The sequence below is a fragment of the Petaurus breviceps genome, unplaced genomic scaffold (assembly GCF_028583685.1).
Source record: "Petaurus breviceps papuanus isolate PSGF00001 unplaced genomic scaffold, PetGlider_PUasm1.0 90730, whole genome shotgun sequence".
NCBI lineage: Eukaryota > Metazoa > Chordata > Mammalia > Diprotodontia > Petauridae > Petaurus > Petaurus breviceps.
The window spans coordinates 8,543,394-8,564,303 of record NW_027187324.1 but is presented as its reverse complement, the minus strand read 5'-3'; the positions used below and the strand labels follow the sequence as shown (position 1 = coordinate 8,564,303).

Below are 20,910 nucleotides of genomic sequence, written 5' to 3'. Positions count from 1 at the left end.
CCTTCAAGGTGTACCTGGGAGTCATCCATCCTTCTAGTGAATCTCATATTCCTTATTCTTTTGGTTTATGGTAAGAATTTCAAGATGAATGTGCTTCAGCTCATCTGGTAATCTATTCACTTATTTGTCACTGTACAAAGATCTCACATTTTGACTAGTCTGTCTCTCCATAATTAGGTCGGTCTCTTCCTGGGACCATTTTTGAAGCTTTCCCAGTATGGTAAAACCTGCCAGAGCTTGCACTCTGCTAGCATTCTTCATGAATGCAGGGTAACTTCAACAGTACAAAGAAGCATCAGAATAGGACATTGTGGAGGCCTGAAACAGCACCAATAATAAATCAGTAATTAAGTTTTTTAGAAGTCCACTAGCTGATTAAAATTGGAACCCTACAACCATACTGATTGAAGACCACTGAAAACTGGTTTTGTAAAACAAATCACAAACTGATCTTGCCCAGATTCTTCCCAGAATCCCAGTTTCAAAACCTAAGTTATCCTGGACTCTTAGCTTTCCTATATGTCCATTAGCTAACCAGCAGCAAGGCTTTGTTAATTCTATCTCTACATATCTTTCACCTGTTGTTCTCTCCCATTCACACTGCCATCATACTAATTCTGGTCCTCATTACTTCTCATCTGGACTATTATTATAGCCTTCTAACTGGTATCCTTGTCTTTAGTTTACCTTCTCCAATTCCATCCATCTGCCAAAATAATTTTCTTAAGGTACAGATATGATATCACTTCTGTGCTCAAGGAGTTTCAGTAATCCCCTATTGTCTCTAGGATTTGATACACACTCCTTAGGCCTGGTATTTAAAGACCTCTACTATCTGTCTTCAATCCACCTTCACAATCTCATTTCACTTTTTATACTTCTTTATACTCTTTGCTTCAGAACCAAACTAGGCTATTAAATGATTCCTGAACTTGAATTTCATAGAATTATGGAAACCAAGAGTTAGAAGAGATCTCAACAGTCATCAAGTCTCACTCATGTTAGAAAAGAATTCTCATTATCACATACACAACAAGTTGCCATCCAGTCTGTGCACAAAGACTGCCAATGAGAGAACACTGTCTTTCTCAAGGCAGTCCATTCTATTTTTTGATAATTTTATATTAGGAAAGTTTTCCTAACATAAAATCTTAAGTTGCTTCTTTGTAAACTTTCACCCATTGTTCCTGGTTCTGTTTAAATAGAATGAGTCTCTTCCTCTACGTAACAGCCCTTTAAACAGAAAAAGATAACTATAATGTCCCTTCTGAGTCTGTTCTCCCTTAGAAACATCCTCAGTTTTTTCAGCTGATTTTCAAAACCCCTCACCATACTGGCTACCCTACATTTTCCAAATTATCAAAGCTCTTCTTAAACTGTAGTATTCAGAAGTGAATGCGCTTCATCTGCTTTCATGTATACAAGCAGGCAATCATTTTCTCACCTGTCTTTCAAATTCCTTAACTTCATTCAAACCTTGTAGCCCTCCCTTATACTCCTTGCTAATTGGAACTCTTTAAACATACCCAGAGCACTATGTCATCTCTTCTTTATCCCTTTTGAATCATCTGTGTACATGTCATACAGGTCACAGAGTCACATGTCATATAAGCTCCCTGAAAAGCTGCTCTTTTCTTTGTGCCCCTGTATATGAAGATTGCTCTGGACAAGAGAACTGACAGCGCCACCTACTATAATAATTTTATTCCAAAGTTAAAACAAAAACTAGTCGTGTGACCTCGGGCAAGTTTAACCCCAACTGCGCTCCCCTCCCCCCTCCAAAAAGCAAAAAAATTTTAAAAAGTGACTGAGAAAATATCAACATCAACAACTACCAACCTATATGCTTACTCATCTATACAAAATTTTTCCAATGGTCAGTTATAATTATACTTTAATTTATGAGTATATAAATTAAAGCACTCCTTTATAAAGATATTGTAGGAGCTATATTCAACAATTGGCTTCATTTTTGTAATTTTACAAGTGAATGAAAGACAAAGAGATATAGAATCCTATTATGCTAATTTTGTTGTGTTTTTAAAAAAATTTTGATTCAGTAGCACAAAATGCTTCCTCATACCTTCATTTATAACAAAATGTTTCCCGTCTGTATGTCAAGATCAATCAATATTCCTTAGAAGATTATAACAACAGAAATAGCTCTGTTCAATGACTTCCTGATAATAAATATCAGATAAGGCATAAAACAGAGAAATATATGTTCACCAAAAACACTTGCCACTGTGGTGGAGATACAGCATTTCTAGTCAAATAAGTACTTATTAAGGGCTTACTTATATGTCAGGTACTGTGCTTTAGCATTAGGGGTACAAAGAAAGGCAAAAATACAGTTCTTCTCAAGGAACTCATTCTAATGAGGGCGAATACTTGCAAAAATATAAATACATCTAAGATACACACACATACACATACACAGTCACACACACACACACACACACAGGTACAGAGCAAGTGGAGAGTAATCTTAGGAGGAAGGGACAAGCAGCAAGAATAAAGGAACAGAAAAGGTCTCCTCCAGAAGCAAGCACTTGAGAAGAGTCTTGAAAGGAGCCAAGGAAGATAAAAGTTGGAGATAAGGAGTGAGAGCATTCCAGGCATGGGGAAAATACAGTACAAATGGAGAGTTGGGAGATGGGATGTCTTTTGTGAGGAATAGTAAGAATGCCAATGTTGCTAGACTGCCAAGTGTCTGGAAAGGAGTAAGCCCAAGAAGATTGGAAAAGTAGGAAAGGGACAGGTTGTAAAGGTCTATAAATGATAAATATGTATTTGATCTTGGTGGTAGTAGGAGTTTGGGGCTTACATAGTGAGAGCTGAATTTTAGGCATAGATTTAAGCGGGGAAAAGACTTGGGACAGCAGGGAGAGCTGTCAGTAGCCAAGAGGCTACTGAAATAGTCCTGGTAGGAGGTAATGAGGGTCTGTACAAGGGTGTTATGTCTGTATGAAAGTAGAGAGTGCTTCTTAAACTAGGGGTCATTACCCCACATGGGGTTGCATAACTGAATGTGGGGGTTAAGAAAAATTTGGCAACAGTAAAAGGTTTCTAAACGCACAACTACCAAAAATTAAAGATCAAATGGGTACCGAATCCAAGGTGTTTCTGGCAGTACTTGCCTATGTTGCATTATGCAACTTCACTGCAGCCTTGGTTCTGAAAATACAACATGCACACTTTGCAGTGCACATGTCATCATACCGCACAACACCAACAGGTGCTGCCAGAAGCACCTTAGCTCAGATTTGAGACTACTGTCTATCATGAATTGCAGTATTTTTACTGTATATACAAAACCATTAAATGAATTTTGGCTTGGGATTAGGACAGAATGTCCAACAATTTCTATTATTTTGTACTATGTATTTATGCAAATTGGTGTTCTCAGCACTGATGATCATAAAATCAAAATATCAACAAACTCTGAAAAACATTGAAGATGCTCCACAGTATATATATATATATATATATCACATACAGATATGCAATAACAAATATTCTAAGATTTAATTCTTTATATAAAAATAAACAAGCAATCCATCTTATTAGTAGGCAAATTTGATTTCATCTTTAATAAATGGTAAAATTATATTTATACCAAAGAATTGTTTTAAAATAAATTTCTTTATGATTTATTATCAGTAAATGTTTGATATGTATATGTATTTTATGTATTTATATACCCAGGGTCATATAAAAATTTCTCGGGTGAAAAGGGGTCAAGAGTGAAAAAGTTTAAGGAGCCCTGGAGCAGAGGATGTATAAGAGAGATATTATACAAAAAGATATGACACTAGATTAGATAGCTATAAGGGATGAGGATGAAGTTGAGGATGACACTAAGGAAATAAGCTTGGGAGAATGGGAAGACAGTGGTGATCTTACCTATAATGGGGGAAGTGGGAAGAAGCTTTGGAGAAAGGATAATGAGTTCTATTTTGAACGTGTTGAGTTTGAGGTACCTACATGCTATTCAATTCAAGATGTCCAAGAAGCAGTTGGTGTTAAAAGACTGAAGCTCAGTAGATAGAATAGGGCTGGATATACGAATTTGAAAGTGTGTGAGTGTGCATACATACATCAATACCCATATGGGAATCATCTGCGTAGAGATGATACCTAAACCTGCAGGAGTTAATGAAATCCAAGTTGAGGATGTCTGTGAATGGTGAGTTTCTCCAGATGCTTTTTTGCAGATAACATTGTGTTGATTATATGAAGTTGCAGTGTACCATAAAGACTCCTAGAAGAAATCACTCAAAAGAGTTTGGTCTGTCATGGAATGACCAAATGAATGAAGAATATCTAAAATCTCAGATTTTAGCACATATCTGAATTAATATCCTATAGAGTTTGTCCAACAGTATGTATATCAGGGACAGACAATAAAGATGGATAGACAATAAAGGGAAAGACAATAAAGACAATAAAGAATAAGAAAGCTGGGCACAGAATTGAAAGGGAGAAGGAAGAAGGGCAATCTTGATTGTCTTCAGGAAACTGGAAAACGCTTTTACTTAGCCTAAGCTTCCAATAACAGAGAAGGCCCATCTTTTCAATACAAACAATTTTCTGATACTGCCAAAAATAACCATTACAAAGACAGCAATGGAAACTTATTTAGTAGGTGCAAGCCAGCTGTAACATACAAGCAACAAGGAACTACAAAGAATAAAAGTAAAGAATGTCATGAAAAAAATATATGGAAAAGAAAAGACAGGCCAGTCACATGGACAGAGGGATGAAAAATGAATAGTCAAAGTGTACCACTGTGAAAGTTGGGAGAAACTAAAGTGTCCAGATGCTGGATGGGTGCTCTGTGGTGACCTTTTGGGAGAACACTGATACAAGTCACACAGGATATGCAAGGATGGATGGTTTGTAATCTCCACTGGTGGAAGGAACTCTTAAAGCCTATGCCAGTGACCTATTAGACCCTAATATTCATCTATTAGATGTCAGTAAATGTTTGTTGAAATGAACTGAATCAAATCACCAATAATCCAATGAGATATGACAGCCTCTTTTATTTGTATTTGTATCCCTAATGCCTAGGACATTACCTAGAGCATACTAGACTCTTACTAAATAGAAAATGATTAACTGATTCATAAAAAGTAACTTATGTCTATACAATGACCAATTCTCAGTGATAAACCTTAATGTGATGCCTTTGTGACTCACTGTATAAGGCAGGAAATATTTTCATGGCACTATCTCAGGATAGAAAAGTTAACAAGGGAATAAGTTACAATACCACTGGATGTATTAATGAATGCTAAACTCACAACTATTCTGAATATAAGTGAAGTCATTCAGGAGTTTGGGAAAGAAAGTAAAGTGGTAAGAGAATTATTGGGTTGATATGTGGGAAAGGGATATTTAAGCCACAGTAAAAGGCTGGTCTGTCATGTAAGATGGTATAAATCTATCCAGGACTGGGGTTTACCAAATTTTACTTTCTGCCACAAAGACATTGTTTCAATCAGTTGAATACAATCGTTTTTATACTTGAGAATATGTATACTTGAGACATTTTTCCCCCCAAGCCCTAAATAAATATAACTTAATTTACCTGAGATTTATGTTCTTACCTATTCTCACGTTCATACATCTCCTTTGAGGTGCTTCTAAGGTGTTCAATCTCTTGATTTGTTCTGAATTTGATTTGTTCAAGTTCATCACGTAGTTTATTTTCATATTCTGTTTTATAAAGGTCTCTATAAGTATTTGAAAAGAAAGAGAGATTTTACTTATTTAAGATGTCTAAACCTCCATGAAAGATTCTGTTTTGTCATATGTTTCATATTAAACTTTTTGCAAAAGTTGGCTGTGTACCATGAACTGTAATTTAGAAAATTTTGATTCTTATCTAAGATCTCAACTTGTTAAAAGCACTTGCTTTTTATTCTTGGCACCAATATAAAGTATCAATAATTTCTGTGTCTTCTAATATTTTACTAATGGTATGTATACATTACTACAGGTCTAGAAATTCCTGCATATGGTATGTCTATATCTTTTTTGTTTGTTTTGCTTTTTGGAGGGCAATTGGGGTTAAGTGACTTGCCCAAAATCAAACGGCTAGTAAGTGTGTCAAGCATCTGAGACCAGATTTGAACTCAGGTCCTCCAGACTCCAGGGCCGGTGCTCTATTCACTGTACCACCTAGCCCCTGTTATGTCTATGTCTTTCATTTAAAAATAATTACTTGGTTGTTTTTTTCCTACAGAGGAGGTAAAAAGAATTCTAGAGGATGGGGCAGGGCAGGGGAAGAGCTGATAAATAGTGAGGGATAAGATTAAGACACGATTTTCCCATCTACTAATACCCCTTTTTCTAACACAAAGATTGTAGGAGCTGCTACATAATAAGGATGGCTTAATTTTACATACATTGTTAGTGCCTAACCCATTTCGCTGGCTAAAGGAAAATTCAAGGTTATGATACTTATGATGATGTGCATTGTGTAACAAACAAATGTAACCAAAATCCTTGAGTGACCAAACCCTTCTAAAATCAAAATCTTATAGGCAGGAGATTTTAAAATGTGGTGCCATAAAATGAAATGAAATGAAATAGTTGCAAGCTTATTCTTCTTGCCTTAGGAAAAGACAGGATTTTCATATTGGGGGGAAAAACAATAACAGTGCCTAGAAAGGTCAATGAGCATAAATACAACTTCTGTGGAAGTAAAATAAAATGTCAGTCTAATGATTACGTGCAGAACAGGAAAATAAAGTCATTGCCTTTCCCCTGAAGGAGTGAAGGAAAGACTAAGACACTAGTGTCATGTCCAAGCTTATAGAAAGTAAAGTAAAACTTGCCTGGAGGTCACATATTTTTCATACATTTCTTCTCTAGCCTTTTTGGCTTCTTCAAGTTGAACTTGAATTCTTTCAAGGCGATCTTCTTCATGGGCACAACGTATATTAAGTTCCATGTTTTGGCGATGAAGGTACTCTTTATCTTTTTGTAGCAAAGTAAGAGACTGCTGTAAGGTTGCAGCCTATGAACAAAGAAAATTTCCACAGGATATAGATTTAACTGTCTATAGACACAGCAGGCCTAAGATACTTCATATACCTACAATTTTAGTCAGGAGAGAATTCACTTCAGTTATTCAATTCTGGTCTCTTTTTAAAAAAAATTTAATGTAATATAATAATGTAATTTTACATTTTGGGTTCTAAACTCTCTCCTTCCCTTTCTCCTTCCCTACCTCACCCTAGAGAAGGCCATCATTTGATACAGATATACATAAAAATCCATCCATGCACATATATGTATGCAAACATATATATATAGATATATCTATATATCTCTCTATATATATATGTAAACCATACTGTGCATACTTCTCTTTATTGGGTCTTTTTCTGGAGGTGGCCAGTATTTTCCTTCATAGGTCCTTTGTATTTGATATGAATATTTATAATTCATATCAATAAATAGCTTACTCATTCAGTTACTCTTTGAATAATATTCTGTTTTTGTAAAAAACATTTCTCTTGGTTCTGCTCATTTCCCTCTTTATTGTATTTCAGGCAAATCTTTCCATGTTCTTCTAAAATCAGCATTCCATCACAATCATATACCACACAACCTGTTTAGCCATTGCCCAAATGATCCCCTCAATTTCCAGTGCTTTGCCACCACACAGAGAGCTGCTATAAATATTTTAAAACATATAGGTTCTTTTCCTTTTTGCCCTGATCACCTTGCTAGGTCAAAGGGTACACACAGTTTTATAATTCTTTGGGCATGATTCCAGACTGCCTTCCAAAGTGGATGGATCAGTTCACAATTCCACCAACAGTGTATTAGTGGCCCAATTTTTCCACCTCCCCTTTGTTATTTCCCCTTTTACCATTATTTCCCTTTTTCTTTTGTACTTTTAAAAAAACCACATAAAAACAATAATGCAATTGAAGAAGAAAACAAACAAATGTTTTTTTAAGCCTATGTTATAGTTTCCCACTGGAAAACTGTGCAACAGAAATAATTTTCTTAAGGAAACTATATAAAAAATAACTTCTATAAACTCCATCCAGAATCCTTTATTAATTTGTTAAGTAAAACTATTCTAACATGTACAAGTTACTGGACCCAAAAGTTTACCTCTTTTGACAAGTCATTTCTTTCTTTAGTTTGTGCTTTATAAGAAGCTTCTAAGATTTCATGTTTTCTTCTAAAATCAGATAATTCTTGTTCAAGTGCATCCCGATCACTGGAAAAAAAAAGTAAATGGCGATATATTTGTGAATCTTGTTGTCATTTCTTAAACTCTGATGTTCAGATTTTTTTCAACCAACTGAAAGTGACACAATAGAAGATGATGAATTGTAGTAAGGAGTTAATGAGTTATAGAAAAACTAGATAAAAAGGACAATAAATGAGTTCATTTGGCTTAGAAAATTAAAAAAAGATGAAAATAAACCATTATTTAATCCAAAGAATTAACCAAAAACTCAAAATGAAGAATAGGACTTTCTCTTTCTTCCCCTCTTCCAACTAGATTGAGAGATATGTGGGAGGGAAATTAAATGTTTGTTAACTGAAATAAAATAAAAGTTTAGAAATAATTAACTAAAGACTACATTGTTTTTGTTCAGTTGTGTCTCCTTAGTGACCCCATTTGGGGCTTTCTTGGCAAAGACACTGTGGAGTGATTTGCCATTTCCTTCTCCAGTGTGTCCCTATTTTACAGATGAGGAAACTAACTGAGGCAAAAAGTGTTAAGTGACTTGTCCAGGGTCACGTTGCTAGTAAATGTGTGAGACCAGATTTGAACTCAAGATGTTTTCCTGATTCCAGGCCAGGCACTCTATTCACTGCTACACTTACCTGCTGCTCAACATCAAATAACTTCAAGCCTTAGATATCTAGTATATTCTTACCTTTTTACCTTATCATAGTTCTCTTGCCTGTAGTCACCTTGTTGAATTAACTGTTTTGTATCTGCTAATTCCAATGCCAAACGCTGACATCTAACCTGAAGTTCAGAATGATTTCTTCGCTCATCCTCATAGGTCTATATAAATAAAAATTAGAGTGAAACATTTCAAACAGAATGAAAATCAAATTCTGTAGTAAGTCATTTTTAAAGTAAAGAATGCTTTTGTGATTAAAACATACAAACCCTAATTTTTCTCTTTTGTAGTTTAAGGTCTTCATTTAAAAAAAAATCCACAATATAAAAAGCGCAGTTTTTTTTTAATTCTAATTTTTATACCAACGCCATTTTTCTTTAACCCATGTCCCCAAGCACCATCAGATTGAAACTGCTTTTGTCACAAAGAAAAAACACAAGCAAAAAGAATAGGCATAGCTGCATCTAACACTTTCTATCACATTGTTTATCTGTAGTTTCTCATCTCTTTATCAAGAAGAGCGAGGTGAATTTCATCATTAGTGTCTGGGACCAAGATTGCCTATTACAATCTATCAGATTTTGAATTCCATTTAGTGTTGTTTTTGGTGTGTAAATGATTTTTAAAATTCTCCTCTTATTCTGCATGAATTTATACATTTTTTTCCTGTTTTTCTGATTTGCTCATTTCTTACAGTTCAGTAAGATTCTGTTACAGTATAACAGAATCCTAAAATTTGGAGTTGGAAGAGACCTCACTGGACAGCTAGTTGCTCTCTCTCTCCCACTCCAAGAACCAATCATGGTGACTTGTGAGAGATGCATGTGCTAAGAGATCTGTGCATGTCCAGGAAAGCCCTAAGAGGAGAATGACTGGACTTCCAGTTTTTAAATTCCTTACTCAAACCGTTTTCTTTTATGAGCACTTATCAGACAGGAATTTCTGAGAGCGGTCTTTTTATTCAAGTTTAAAAGTTTCCAAGATAATCAGAGTTCCTTAGCCTCCTAGGGTTGGGAAAGATTTCCTTAACCTAACCTTCTTAGAGAAAGAAGAGCATCCTAAACAGAGCACTACCCTGTAGTTTGAGGACCAAAAAGCCAAACCATGAAGGGCTGGAAGATCTGGACCTAGACTTTGCTCATAGAGTACTAATCTAAGATGAATGGAGAATGTTTGTTCAGGAGGTTATGTCAGTCCTTTAAATTCACATATTTTCTGTGGTAGGTGAATGAAGTTTGTTACAGCCAACACTCATATTCTACATGGAAACCCCATCTAGCAGTTGGGAACCCTCTTCCCCTCTTTGGAGAAAGCTACACAACAAAGTTTTATTCATATTCAAGTTTTATTCAGACTTTGCTGGAATTTTACTCAAAGGTAGGAGCAATGGGATCAAGTGAGATAATGATCTTAGGGCTCAGGCCCCTAAGACTAAGCCTGGGTCAAATAAATGCAAAGTATTTAGTGGTGCTACTGATGAGTGAGTGACATTTGTTTTTACCTCATCCTTGTTGCAAAAGTTAATATTTTGCCATTTAAGGTAATACTAGATCTTGGTTTAAGATATTGATTATATTAAAGAAGGGCCTTTCCATGCCTAGACTGGTTTGGCTTTTTAAATATAACTGAGTTTTGTATTTTTTCAAATACTTTTCCTGTAACTTTCAATATAACCACATAGGTTATGTCAAAGGGAGACTGTTAATAGAGTAGAAAAAAGTCAAGGGACCTGGGTTCACATCCCATCTCTGATACTTAATTGCTGTGCAACTTTGGGCAATTTGCAACTCCCCTGGGCTTAAGCTTTTGCATCTCATAAAATTAAGGGGTTTGACTATATGATCTCTAAGTTTTCTTCTAGCTCTAAGATCCTAGGTCTATATGGTTAATGTTGTTCACTGATTAGAAAAAAATGAACTTGGTCATAGTGATTCCTTTTAAAGACACTTGTGTGACCTCTCTTTTAAATTTTGCTTAAAATTTTTGCAGTGACCCATTTTCTATGTGACCTTAAGCAAATCATTTAATCTCTCAGTAACTAAGACTATAAATGGCAAAGCATCTTCACTGGTAGAGTGAGTTTCCACATCAGTGTGTGTGTGACAAAGAGAGGAGAGAGAGAGAGAGAGAGAGAGAGAGAGAGAGAGAGAGAGAGAGAGAGAGAGAGAGAGAGAGAGAGAGGCAGTTGGCGTAGGGAGAGAGGGAGGGAGGGAGGGAGGGAGAGAGGGAGGGAGAGGGAGAGGGAGAGGAAAAGGGAGAGGGAGAGGGAGAAAAACTTTGCAATGAAATAATCTTCTGCTACATTCATACAAACCAATTTATTTAGCCATTACCCAGTTAATAGGCATCTGTTTTGTGATTCTTTGCCACTACAAAGTGCTGCTATGGGTATTTTAGTACTTTCTTCCATCTTTAATCTCCTTTGGGGTATATGGGGATCCCTGGGTCAAAGAGTAGGAATATTTTATTCAACTTTCTGGATTCCAAGTCTTCCTTCAGGATGACTGGACAAATTCCCACCATTAACAATAGTATTAGTTGCTTCTTTTTCCAAAGTCTCTGCAATACTGACCATTTCTATTTTTTGTCAAATTGCTGAAGTAAGACTTCAGAGGTGTTTTCATTTTTATTTGTGTTTCCATTTGTTTTTATCCCTCCCCTCCCATATCTAATAAAGCAAGTAAAGAAATGAAGAGACCGCTTCTTCCTCTGTTCAGCAAACAAGGAGGAGTAGGAGACATTTATGGCTTTCAAATATTACTTGCTTCCTTTCTGTCCAGTTGAATCGCTTCTCTCTGAATTATCAACAACTTGACAGTCAAAATAGCTCATTTTAAGGTAATTTGAGTTTTAGTTCATATTATTTTAATTCTTTCTCCTCTTCACCTGACTCTTTTATCTCTTTTTTTAAATCTTCGGCCTGATTACATCTTTTGCCCCCAATAGTATTTCTCTGTTCTTTTACTAATATAAGAAATTTCTTTGAAATAATATTAACTTCCTCAAACTCATGAGGATTGACTTCATCTAGTTCTTTCTTGTTAACTACATTTACTTTTCTTGTGGTTCTCCTGTTTAAAGTGTTTAATGCAAAATAAAGCCAGTGTAAACCTGGTTAATTCTGGGGGTGGAGAGGGGGAAGGCCAGGAAGCTCTCTTTTATTATTATATTGTTACTTTGAATAAAGTCAGCTTTGCAGGATGCTATTCTGGGATGGCTCCGACTCATTTTTGCTTTTTGTTAACACTGTGTGCCAGTAACTTTTTTGGTTTCTTGTGAGAAAAGGAATAGTTTTGTATTAATTAAATATATTTTCCTTGATAGCAAAAGCTCATTTTCTTGGCTGCTTGCAATAATTTTTGTTTACACTCTTAAGTTTACTCATAACATTCTTTGGTTACTAAAGCTTGGAGATTTCTGTCAGAATCTATGGATTCTGTGAAATATTACTGTGCCCTTTGTCTTAAATAGATACGAACAATTTTCTTGTATGATTCCTATGGTGTAGTGCTCAGACTTTCCAATTTATCATGTTTCTTTGGGATATGTATGACTTTCAAATGATATCTGTGCAGCATATCTTCTGTGATATTCACTTTAGCACAAAACGTGCATTTTTAAATGCTGTTTTTCCTTATTTTGTCAAATTTTCATCCAGATGAATAGTTCTAAGTTTCATAGTTCCCGTTCTTTCTTCTCAAGCCTTTATTACCTTTGAGAGATTCTCTACTGTGTTCTAAATTATCTATTCTCTCATTTGTAGTTTAATTTGATCTTCGAGAGGTCTTTCATTTCAATTTCAGTTCTAGTTTTCATTTTATTTTCTCTTCATTCTCTCTTTTGCACCATTCTATGATTGTCGCTCCCCCCACCCCCACTCCCATTATATGAAGGAGAACTGCAAAATTTGTTTTTGCTTTCACTTTCTTTTTACATTTTTATTTAGGTCATTCTTTCTCATTATAATCTCTATTCTTTGTACTATGACTGGCCTTTCCTGGTGATTTTGCCTTCTTTATGATTCTACTAGTAAGCAGATTTTCTTACTTGGAAACTTCGTTTGCTCTCATGCTTTTTCTGTTAGTTTTCTTGCTACCTGCTACCTCTTCCTTTCTGATCAGTTAATTCAGAGGTTCCAAACTTATTTGGCTTACTGTTGCCTTTTCAAATAGAAAAAAAATTAACAGTGCCCCACTGGAGATCTACTTTCTTTAGCCCTTTAATAGTTTTCTTTGGGGGGAAAAATTGGGTCATTACAAAAAATATATAAAATACTTTTTAAAAAATGATGCATCCTAAATTTAATAATTTATTGTAAATTTGTGGGGATTTTCTTGCACTGAAATTTTGATGCTGCAACATTGTGCCACGTAACTGTATAGTACTGTATTGTAAACAAGTCATTACAGCACATTACGTATGCTGAACTTCCCGACAACGCACAGCATGCTTGCCTGTCGACACTTGCTTGCTAAGACCTGTCAGTAGACTTGACTACTGGTTATAACTTGCATTTTGTGTGTTTATTTGGAAAATGATGTAATCACTACAACTTTAATTCAACACATTTAACACAACAGATGAAACATGTTATGAATGATTTTTTAAAAATTTTCTCATATAAACAAATAAAATAAAAATAAAAAAAATTTTTCTCATCTTTTCTTCTTTCCTTATACTTCTACTACCCACTTATTTTTAATTCAACACCCTCAGTTGCACCTGAGACTACAACTGTCCCCTTGGAACATTCCAGCACCCACCAGGAGGTGGTATCGCTGTAATGGTAATGTAAATGGGAAGATCTTTCCAATCCATTAACAGATCCATGTGACCTGCTTAAGTCAGATGGAAGCCTAAGACACATGAATTTGAGTCACATGAAACCTGTGGTGGGAGAAGGGTGGAGCAGAAAGGGTGGAAGAGAGCTCAGAAGAAGCTAGTCAGAGCAGTTAGAGCTAAGGGAGAGAGAGGAAGCAGGCAGCAATCTGTGAGTGTTTGTTTCTGGGAAGGCCCTAGCAGGGGGAAGGCTTGGGGATGGCAGTGCCCTCTGCATTGCTACTGTGTATAGATTTCTTTGTTGCTACCGTGTTTATTTTTTTGGAAAGAAAAACACCAGAGGGCTTACTTTCAGGGTAGGGCTTATGTTGTCCTGCCTCAGCTCTCCTCCGCGGCACTGCTCTCAATGGCACCAGCAAGCAAATCACTGGGGAAGAACAGGATGACGCGCTCACTGCTGCAGCTCTGATTGGATGCAGCTCAGAGCGCGGCGTGCATTTCACCCGGGGGGGGGACGGTGCATACAGAGGGTACCGTAATGTAGCATGTAGCGCAGGGGATCACCTTCACTACAGTAGCAATCTCAATAGGGCTTATTTTCGGGGGAGGGCTTATTTTAGAGGAATCTTACACAGTAAGGGGAGGGCTTATTTTCGGGATAGGTCTTATTATCGGGGAAACACGGTATGATGTATGTGGCTTTCTGGTAGGTGAATAAATGTTTTGGTTCTGTCCTTCATGTGGAGAGTCTGTTATATTTTAAAATTCAGAATTACGTTGGCATATTCACTGGGGGCACTGTGAATATTGTGATGGTCCTATGATAGCTCATTTTGGGAACTTGTGAGTTAATTTATCAAGCATTTGCTTGGTCCTTTCTTCTTTGCAGGGATTTCCTCCACTTTTTTTCTCATGTCCAGACAATGAGAACTGAGGAGTTTTCTCTAGTTAAGCACTGAGGACATCTAGCTTTCTCAAACTGTTACAAAAGGAAATTCCAAAGGTGAACAGTTAAAATTATTTTTATATCCCATTCTCCTTTGGCATCGAAGATTAAGTCTGTCTTACTGGGTTCCTCTCCCCTACCTTTGGTCACTCTCTTTGGTATCAAGGGTAGGAAAATGTGATAACCTTAACACCCACTGGAGGTTAGGTATGGTGTGTGTGTGTATATATGTGTGTGTGTGTGTGTGTGTGTGTGTGTGTGTGTGTGTGTGTGTGTTGGGGGTAGTGGTAAATCAAAAAATATGGTAGTAACAAAATTTACCTCAGCCAAAGTTCAAAAGTGATGTCCATGTCATTGTTTATAAGATGTACATGGCAGGATGAAGTAGAGATAATGGTATAGGAGAATGGATTTTTCACTAAATCTTCAATTGTTATTTCAGGAGTGTAGAGGTACAATTGTATTTTCTAATTGGCTAATTAATTGTTGAATCGAGGTATTAGAATCTGATGCTGAGAGTCAGCTTATTTTTCCATCTTGCATTTTAGTTAGTTAAAAGTAGAACTCAAAACACATTTTTCCCTAGGAACAATTTTATAAATGTTAGTTCATTCCCCAGGTTAATTCACAAAAGCCTATTTAGCCATTGTGTAACTAAAATACTACACCTTTACGAGAAAAAAGTAATTTTAAGAAATACTATTACAAGTATAGTACACAGAAATATGGGAATATGAAGGGTCCAGAAGATATCTCCCACTTTGTTCCCCATAGAGACATTGGAAAAAGATAATTTAGTCTCAAAATTACAGAAAACAACTACCATCATAAAAACTAAGGCCCCAAAGAAGATCATCAAGTTATGGGACAAGGGATTAACATCTAAGAATTTGAAAAATACACTTTAAAAAATTTTTTTATCTTTTAAGTAATCCCTTTCTAATCTGAATGCTTCTTTTAATCATCAATATGTAAGTCATTTCTATGAGTTGACATCACAGAAACTGGAATACCACACTCTTCCAAATCAAACATTCTAAGTGAAAGCAAAATAGAATGATCTTAGTAAATCTACCATTGCCTTTCTTTGACAAATCTCTAAGGAAAGAGAGAAAATGAATGTTAACTGAAGAGTTTTCCAACACTGCCAATTTTCCCACTTACCTTTCCTTCCTACAGTCCTAAATGTCATATTACCTTCCATCAATTAGATGGTTTAGGAGGAATTATTATTGTTGTTAGTAATAATAACAATATTTTATATAGCTTTGCTTACAAAGTGCTTTACATTTGCTATCTCATTTGATCCTCACAACACTGTGAGGTAGGTGCTATCATAATCTTCATTTTACATATTAGAAAAGTAAGTCAGTCAAAGGTTAAATAACTTGGCCAGGGTCACAGAGCTAGTATGTGTTTGAGGAAAGAGTTAACTCAGTTCTTCCCAACTTTAAGTCAAACACTCTATCCATTGTACCACCTAGCTACTTCTCAAGAGATGAAATCAGTTCAATTTTCACAACTTTAAATGGAATTGGAATCACAAATTTAAGAAATGAGAAAAATTATTTCTCTTCGCAATTCATTATAATGACAAATGTTTCATAATTATTAATACTGTGTCATTAAAATAGTGATAGCATAAATTATTCTAATTTGTTTAACACTAAAAATTGATATCCTAATTTTTTTAAACATCCTAAAATAAAATATTTACATAAAGATTTAAATTTTTGGTAGATTAGCAGAAAATAGGTATTGAAAATTATGTAGGGCATTGAGCCAAGTTGATGGAGTAGAAGCAGGAAATTCCACGAGCTCCCCCCACATCCACCTCCAATACCTGCAAAATATGACTCTAAACAAATTTTAGAGCTATAGAACCCACAAAGTGACAGAGAAAAATAACTCTCCCACTGAAGGCTGGATGGCAGGCCGATTGGAAGGATCTATCACAATGAGCTGGGAGCCAAGCACAGTCTCGCATGAGCTGTGCAGTTCTGACTCTGGGGTGACCCCAACTAGCAAGCCAGAATGGCTGAGCAGACTTCAGCAGAGTGAAGCACCAGCAGCTGTGGCATTTTCCAGACTTCTCAACCCATAAACGCCAAAGAGAAAGTAAAAGGTCATTGGGGAACTCTGCTGGAGCTGAGTGATGGAAAAGCATGGTCTGGCCCCTGCCCCCTAGGTGAGAAGTGCCGGAGATGCAGAAGCTACACCTGCTGCCATGCAGCTGCCTCCAGAGTTCCTGGACTGCAGATTGTAGGGGAATCCAGTGACCATTCAGAGGGCAATCACTCTTGCTTTGACCTGCTTGGATCTGGGTTGTTGTCTTGGGGTGTGTTGCAGTGTACCAAAGCTTGGGGTGTCTGTAGACAGGGTGCCCTCCTCAGACCTCTGACAACATTTGTGAAAACCCCAGTGATTTGGGACAAAGCTCTCTTCACTCGAATGCAGAGTTCTACCGTGGCAAAGAGTTCAAAAGTCAAGTAATTGGTTGGCAATATGAGCAAAAAGAGGAAGCACAATGAGACCATAGCATCCTTTTTTGGGGACAAAAAAAATCAAAACATGGAACTAGAAGAAGTCAACAAAGGCAAAACTCTTTCATCAAAAGCTTCCAAGGAAAATATGAACTGATTACAGGCCATGGAAAAACTCAAGAAGGATTTTGAAAATCAAGTAAGAGAAGTGGAAGAAAAATTGGAAAGAGAAATGAGAATGATGCAAGAAAACCATGAAAAGTGAGTAAACAGCCTAACTAAAGGAGACCCCCCCAAAAATAATGAAGAAAATAATACCTTAAAAAATAGACTAACTCAAAAGGCAAAAGAGACCCAAAAAAAACCAACGAGGAGAAGAATGCCTTAAAAAGTCGAATTGCTCAGATGGAAAAGGAATTTCAAAAACTCACTGAAGAGAATAATTCCTTCAAAATTAGATTGGAGCAAATGGAAGCTAATGACTTTATGAGAAATCAAGATACTATAAAACAGATCCAAAGAAATGAAAAAATAGAAGGCAATGTGAAATATCTCATTGGAAAAATCAATGACCTGGAAAATAGATCCAGGAGAGAGAATTTAAAAATTACTGGACTACCTGAAAGCCATGATAAAAAAAAAAAAAGAACCTAGAAATCATCCTTCAAGAAATTCTCAAGGAAAATTGCCCTGATATTCTAGAACCAGAGGGCAAAATAGAAATTGAAAGAATTCACCAATTGCCTCTTGAAAATGATCCCCAAAAGAAAACTCCTAGGAATATTATAGCCAAATTCCAGAGTTTCCAGGTCAAGGAGAAAATATTACAAGAAGCCAGGAAGAAACAACTTGAGTATTATGGAAACACAATCAAGATAACACAATATCTAGCAGCTTCTACATTAAAGGTTCGAAGGGCTTAGAATATGATATTCCAGAGGTCAAAGGAGCTAAGATTAAAACGAAGAATCACCTACCCAGCAAAACTGAGTATGTTTCAGGGGAAAATATGGTCTTTCAACGAAATAGAAGACTTTCAAGCATTCTTGATGAAAAAACCAGAGCTGAACAGAAAATATGACTTTCATATACAAGAAGCATGAGAAGGTAAACAGGAAAAAGAAACCATAAGAAACTTATTAAAGTTGAACTATTTATATTCCTACATGGAAAAATGATAATTGTAACTCATGAGACTTTTCTCACTATGAGGATAGTTGAAGGGAATATATATGTATACACAAATATTTATGTTTATATAGGAGGGTATATGTGTATATAAATATATATGTGAGTGTGTGTATATATGTGTACATGTATACATAGAGAGAGGGCACAGGATCAGTTGAATAGGAAGGGATGATATCTAAAAAATAAAATTAAGATGTGAGAGTGGTATATAATGAGAGAAGCAGATAGGGAGAGATAGAATAGGGTAAATTATCTCATATAAAAGAGGCAAGAGAGAATTGTTACAATGGAGAGGAAGAACAGGAAGGCAAAAGGAATGGATCAACCTTACTCTCATTGAATTTGGCTTAAAGAGGGAATAACATACACACTCAACTGGGTATCTCACCCTACAGGAAAGTAGGGGGTAAGGGGATAAGAGGGGGGATGACAGAAGGGAGGGCAGATTGGGGGGGGAGTGTAGCTAGAAGCACACACTTTTGAAAAGGGACAAGGTCAAAGCAGAAAAAAGAATAAGTGGGAGGTGGGATAGGATGGAGGGAAATATAATTAGTCTTTCACAATATATCTACTATGGAAATGTTTTATGCAACTATACATGTACAACATATATGGAATTGCTTATCTTCAGTGTGGGGGTAGGTGAGGTGGGAAGAAGGGAATGAATCTGGAAATCAAAGTTTTAAAAACAAATGTTAAAAAAAATTTTTTTTAAAACATGCAACTGGGAAATAAGATATACAGGCACTGGGGTATATAAATCCATCTTGTCCTACTAGAAAGTTAAGAAGGGGGATGGGGGAGTATATAAGAGAAAGCAGATTGGGGGAAGGGGTATTCAGTAGGTTCACTATTTTGCGGTGGGGGTAGGGGAAAGACAGGGAGAAAATTTGTAACTCAAAATCTTGTGGAAATGAATGTTGAACACCAAAAATAAACAAATAAAAAATTATGTAATTATGCCACACTGGTTAATTTACCAATCACTTCAGGTAAAATGGAAATTATCTTTTAAAATTATGCTTAGGCTGATTCTTTTCTAGAAAGATTTCTGGAATTTAAAAACTAAGTAGAATTAAACATATATTGTTTCAAATAACCCTTTAAGAAAAAAACAACTGCTCAATGGAAGTAGCAAGATTAATCACAAAAGAGTGACCCTATATTTGAAAAGAAAAAAAATAATTTGTACTTTTTGTTTTTAAATCGTACTCCTTTAACTAATTTTCATAAATGATTATGGATCCCATCATATAAAAAATTATGATTACAAATTAAATAATAAAAACTCACTGACTAAACACGATTTAAAACTAAATTTCTATCTAAAGAATTAAATGGCTAATAGATTTAGACTAGCACTTTTAAAATAGTCAACAGCTATATAAATCAAAATGAAATTACTTTAAATACAATTAATTTCATTTACATCTTTTTTGGGTTCACACTTTGCAACCTGGGATCTAAGTGGTAACGTGAATGTCAATATACTATTGAATAACATGTTAATGAATAGATTGATCTCCTTCATGTAGACTAGATATGAGACTGGCAATATGATATTATACCTTTAACTCTAAAATCAACAGTTCAAAACAGAAATAACAGTAAATTTTTTAACTGAATTGATAATACATTCTTGAATATAAAATATTCACAGAACAAAATCTCTAAAAATCTCACTCACTACTAACAAATCTCACTTAAACAGCTAAAAGAAGAGACATAAAGAATGTTCAGATTACCAAAAAACTGTGCTTATTTCACATGCTAATGAAGTTGCACTTAAGGTTCTATAAGCTAGGCTTCAGCAGGAAGTGAACAAAGAATTACCAGAAGAGCAGGCTGGTTTTTTAAGAAGCAAAGGAACTAGAGACCAGACTGCCAATATTTGCTGGATTACTGAGAAAGCAAGGGAATTCCAGAAAAACATCAACTTCTGCTTCATTGACTACACTAAAGTCTTTGACTGTGTGGGTCAAAACAAAATATGGCAAGTCATCAAAGAGACTGGAGGACCAGATCATCTTACCTGTCTCCTGAGAAACCAGTATTCGGGCCAAGAAACAACAGTTAGAACCAAACATGGAACAACTGATTGGCTTAAGATTGGAAAAGGAGTATGACAAGGATGTATACTGTCACCTTAGTTATTTAACTCATATGCAGAGTACATCATGTGAAATGCCAGGCTGAATGAATCAAAAGCTGGAATTAAGGCTGCTGGGAGAAACATCAGTAATCTCAGATATACAGATGATAACACTCTGATGGCAGAAAGTGAAGACGAATTAAGAAGACTCTTGATTAGGGTAAAAGAGGAGAGTATAAAAGCTGGCTTGAAGCTTAACATTAAAAACAAAACAAAACAAAACAAAACAAAAAACCAAGATCATGGCAACTGGTCCCATCAATTCCTGGCAAACAGAAGGAGAAGAAATGGAAGCAGTATCAAATTTTATATTTTTGGGATCAAATATCACTGCAGAAAACAACTTCAGCCATGAAATTAAAAGAAGCTTGCTTGTTCCTTGGAAGGAAAGCTATGGCAAATCTGGACAGCCCCTCAGAGAGCAAGGAGACAAATCAGTCAATGCTTGAAGAAATGAATTCAGAT

At 35.8% G+C, this 20,910-nt stretch overlaps 1 protein-coding gene across 4 annotated transcripts in view; it reads right to left on the bottom strand.

Moving 5' to 3' along the window:
• Positions 1–20,910, bottom strand: part of PIBF1 (progesterone immunomodulatory binding factor 1) — a 321,204-nt gene that overhangs the window by 269,330 nt on the left and 30,964 nt on the right. For all 4 annotated transcript variants that reach the window (XM_069066780.1, XM_069066782.1, XM_069066781.1 and 1 more), the window contains exons 6-9: positions 8,922–9,055; positions 8,143–8,251; positions 6,849–7,030; positions 5,616–5,741 (exon numbers count right to left, since the gene is read on the bottom strand). In XM_069066780.1, coding sequence (XP_068922881.1) covers positions 5,616–5,741; positions 6,849–7,030; positions 8,143–8,251; positions 8,922–9,055 — 551 coding nt within the window. The remainder of the gene's footprint in view (positions 1–5,615; positions 5,742–6,848; positions 7,031–8,142; positions 8,252–8,921; positions 9,056–20,910) is intronic.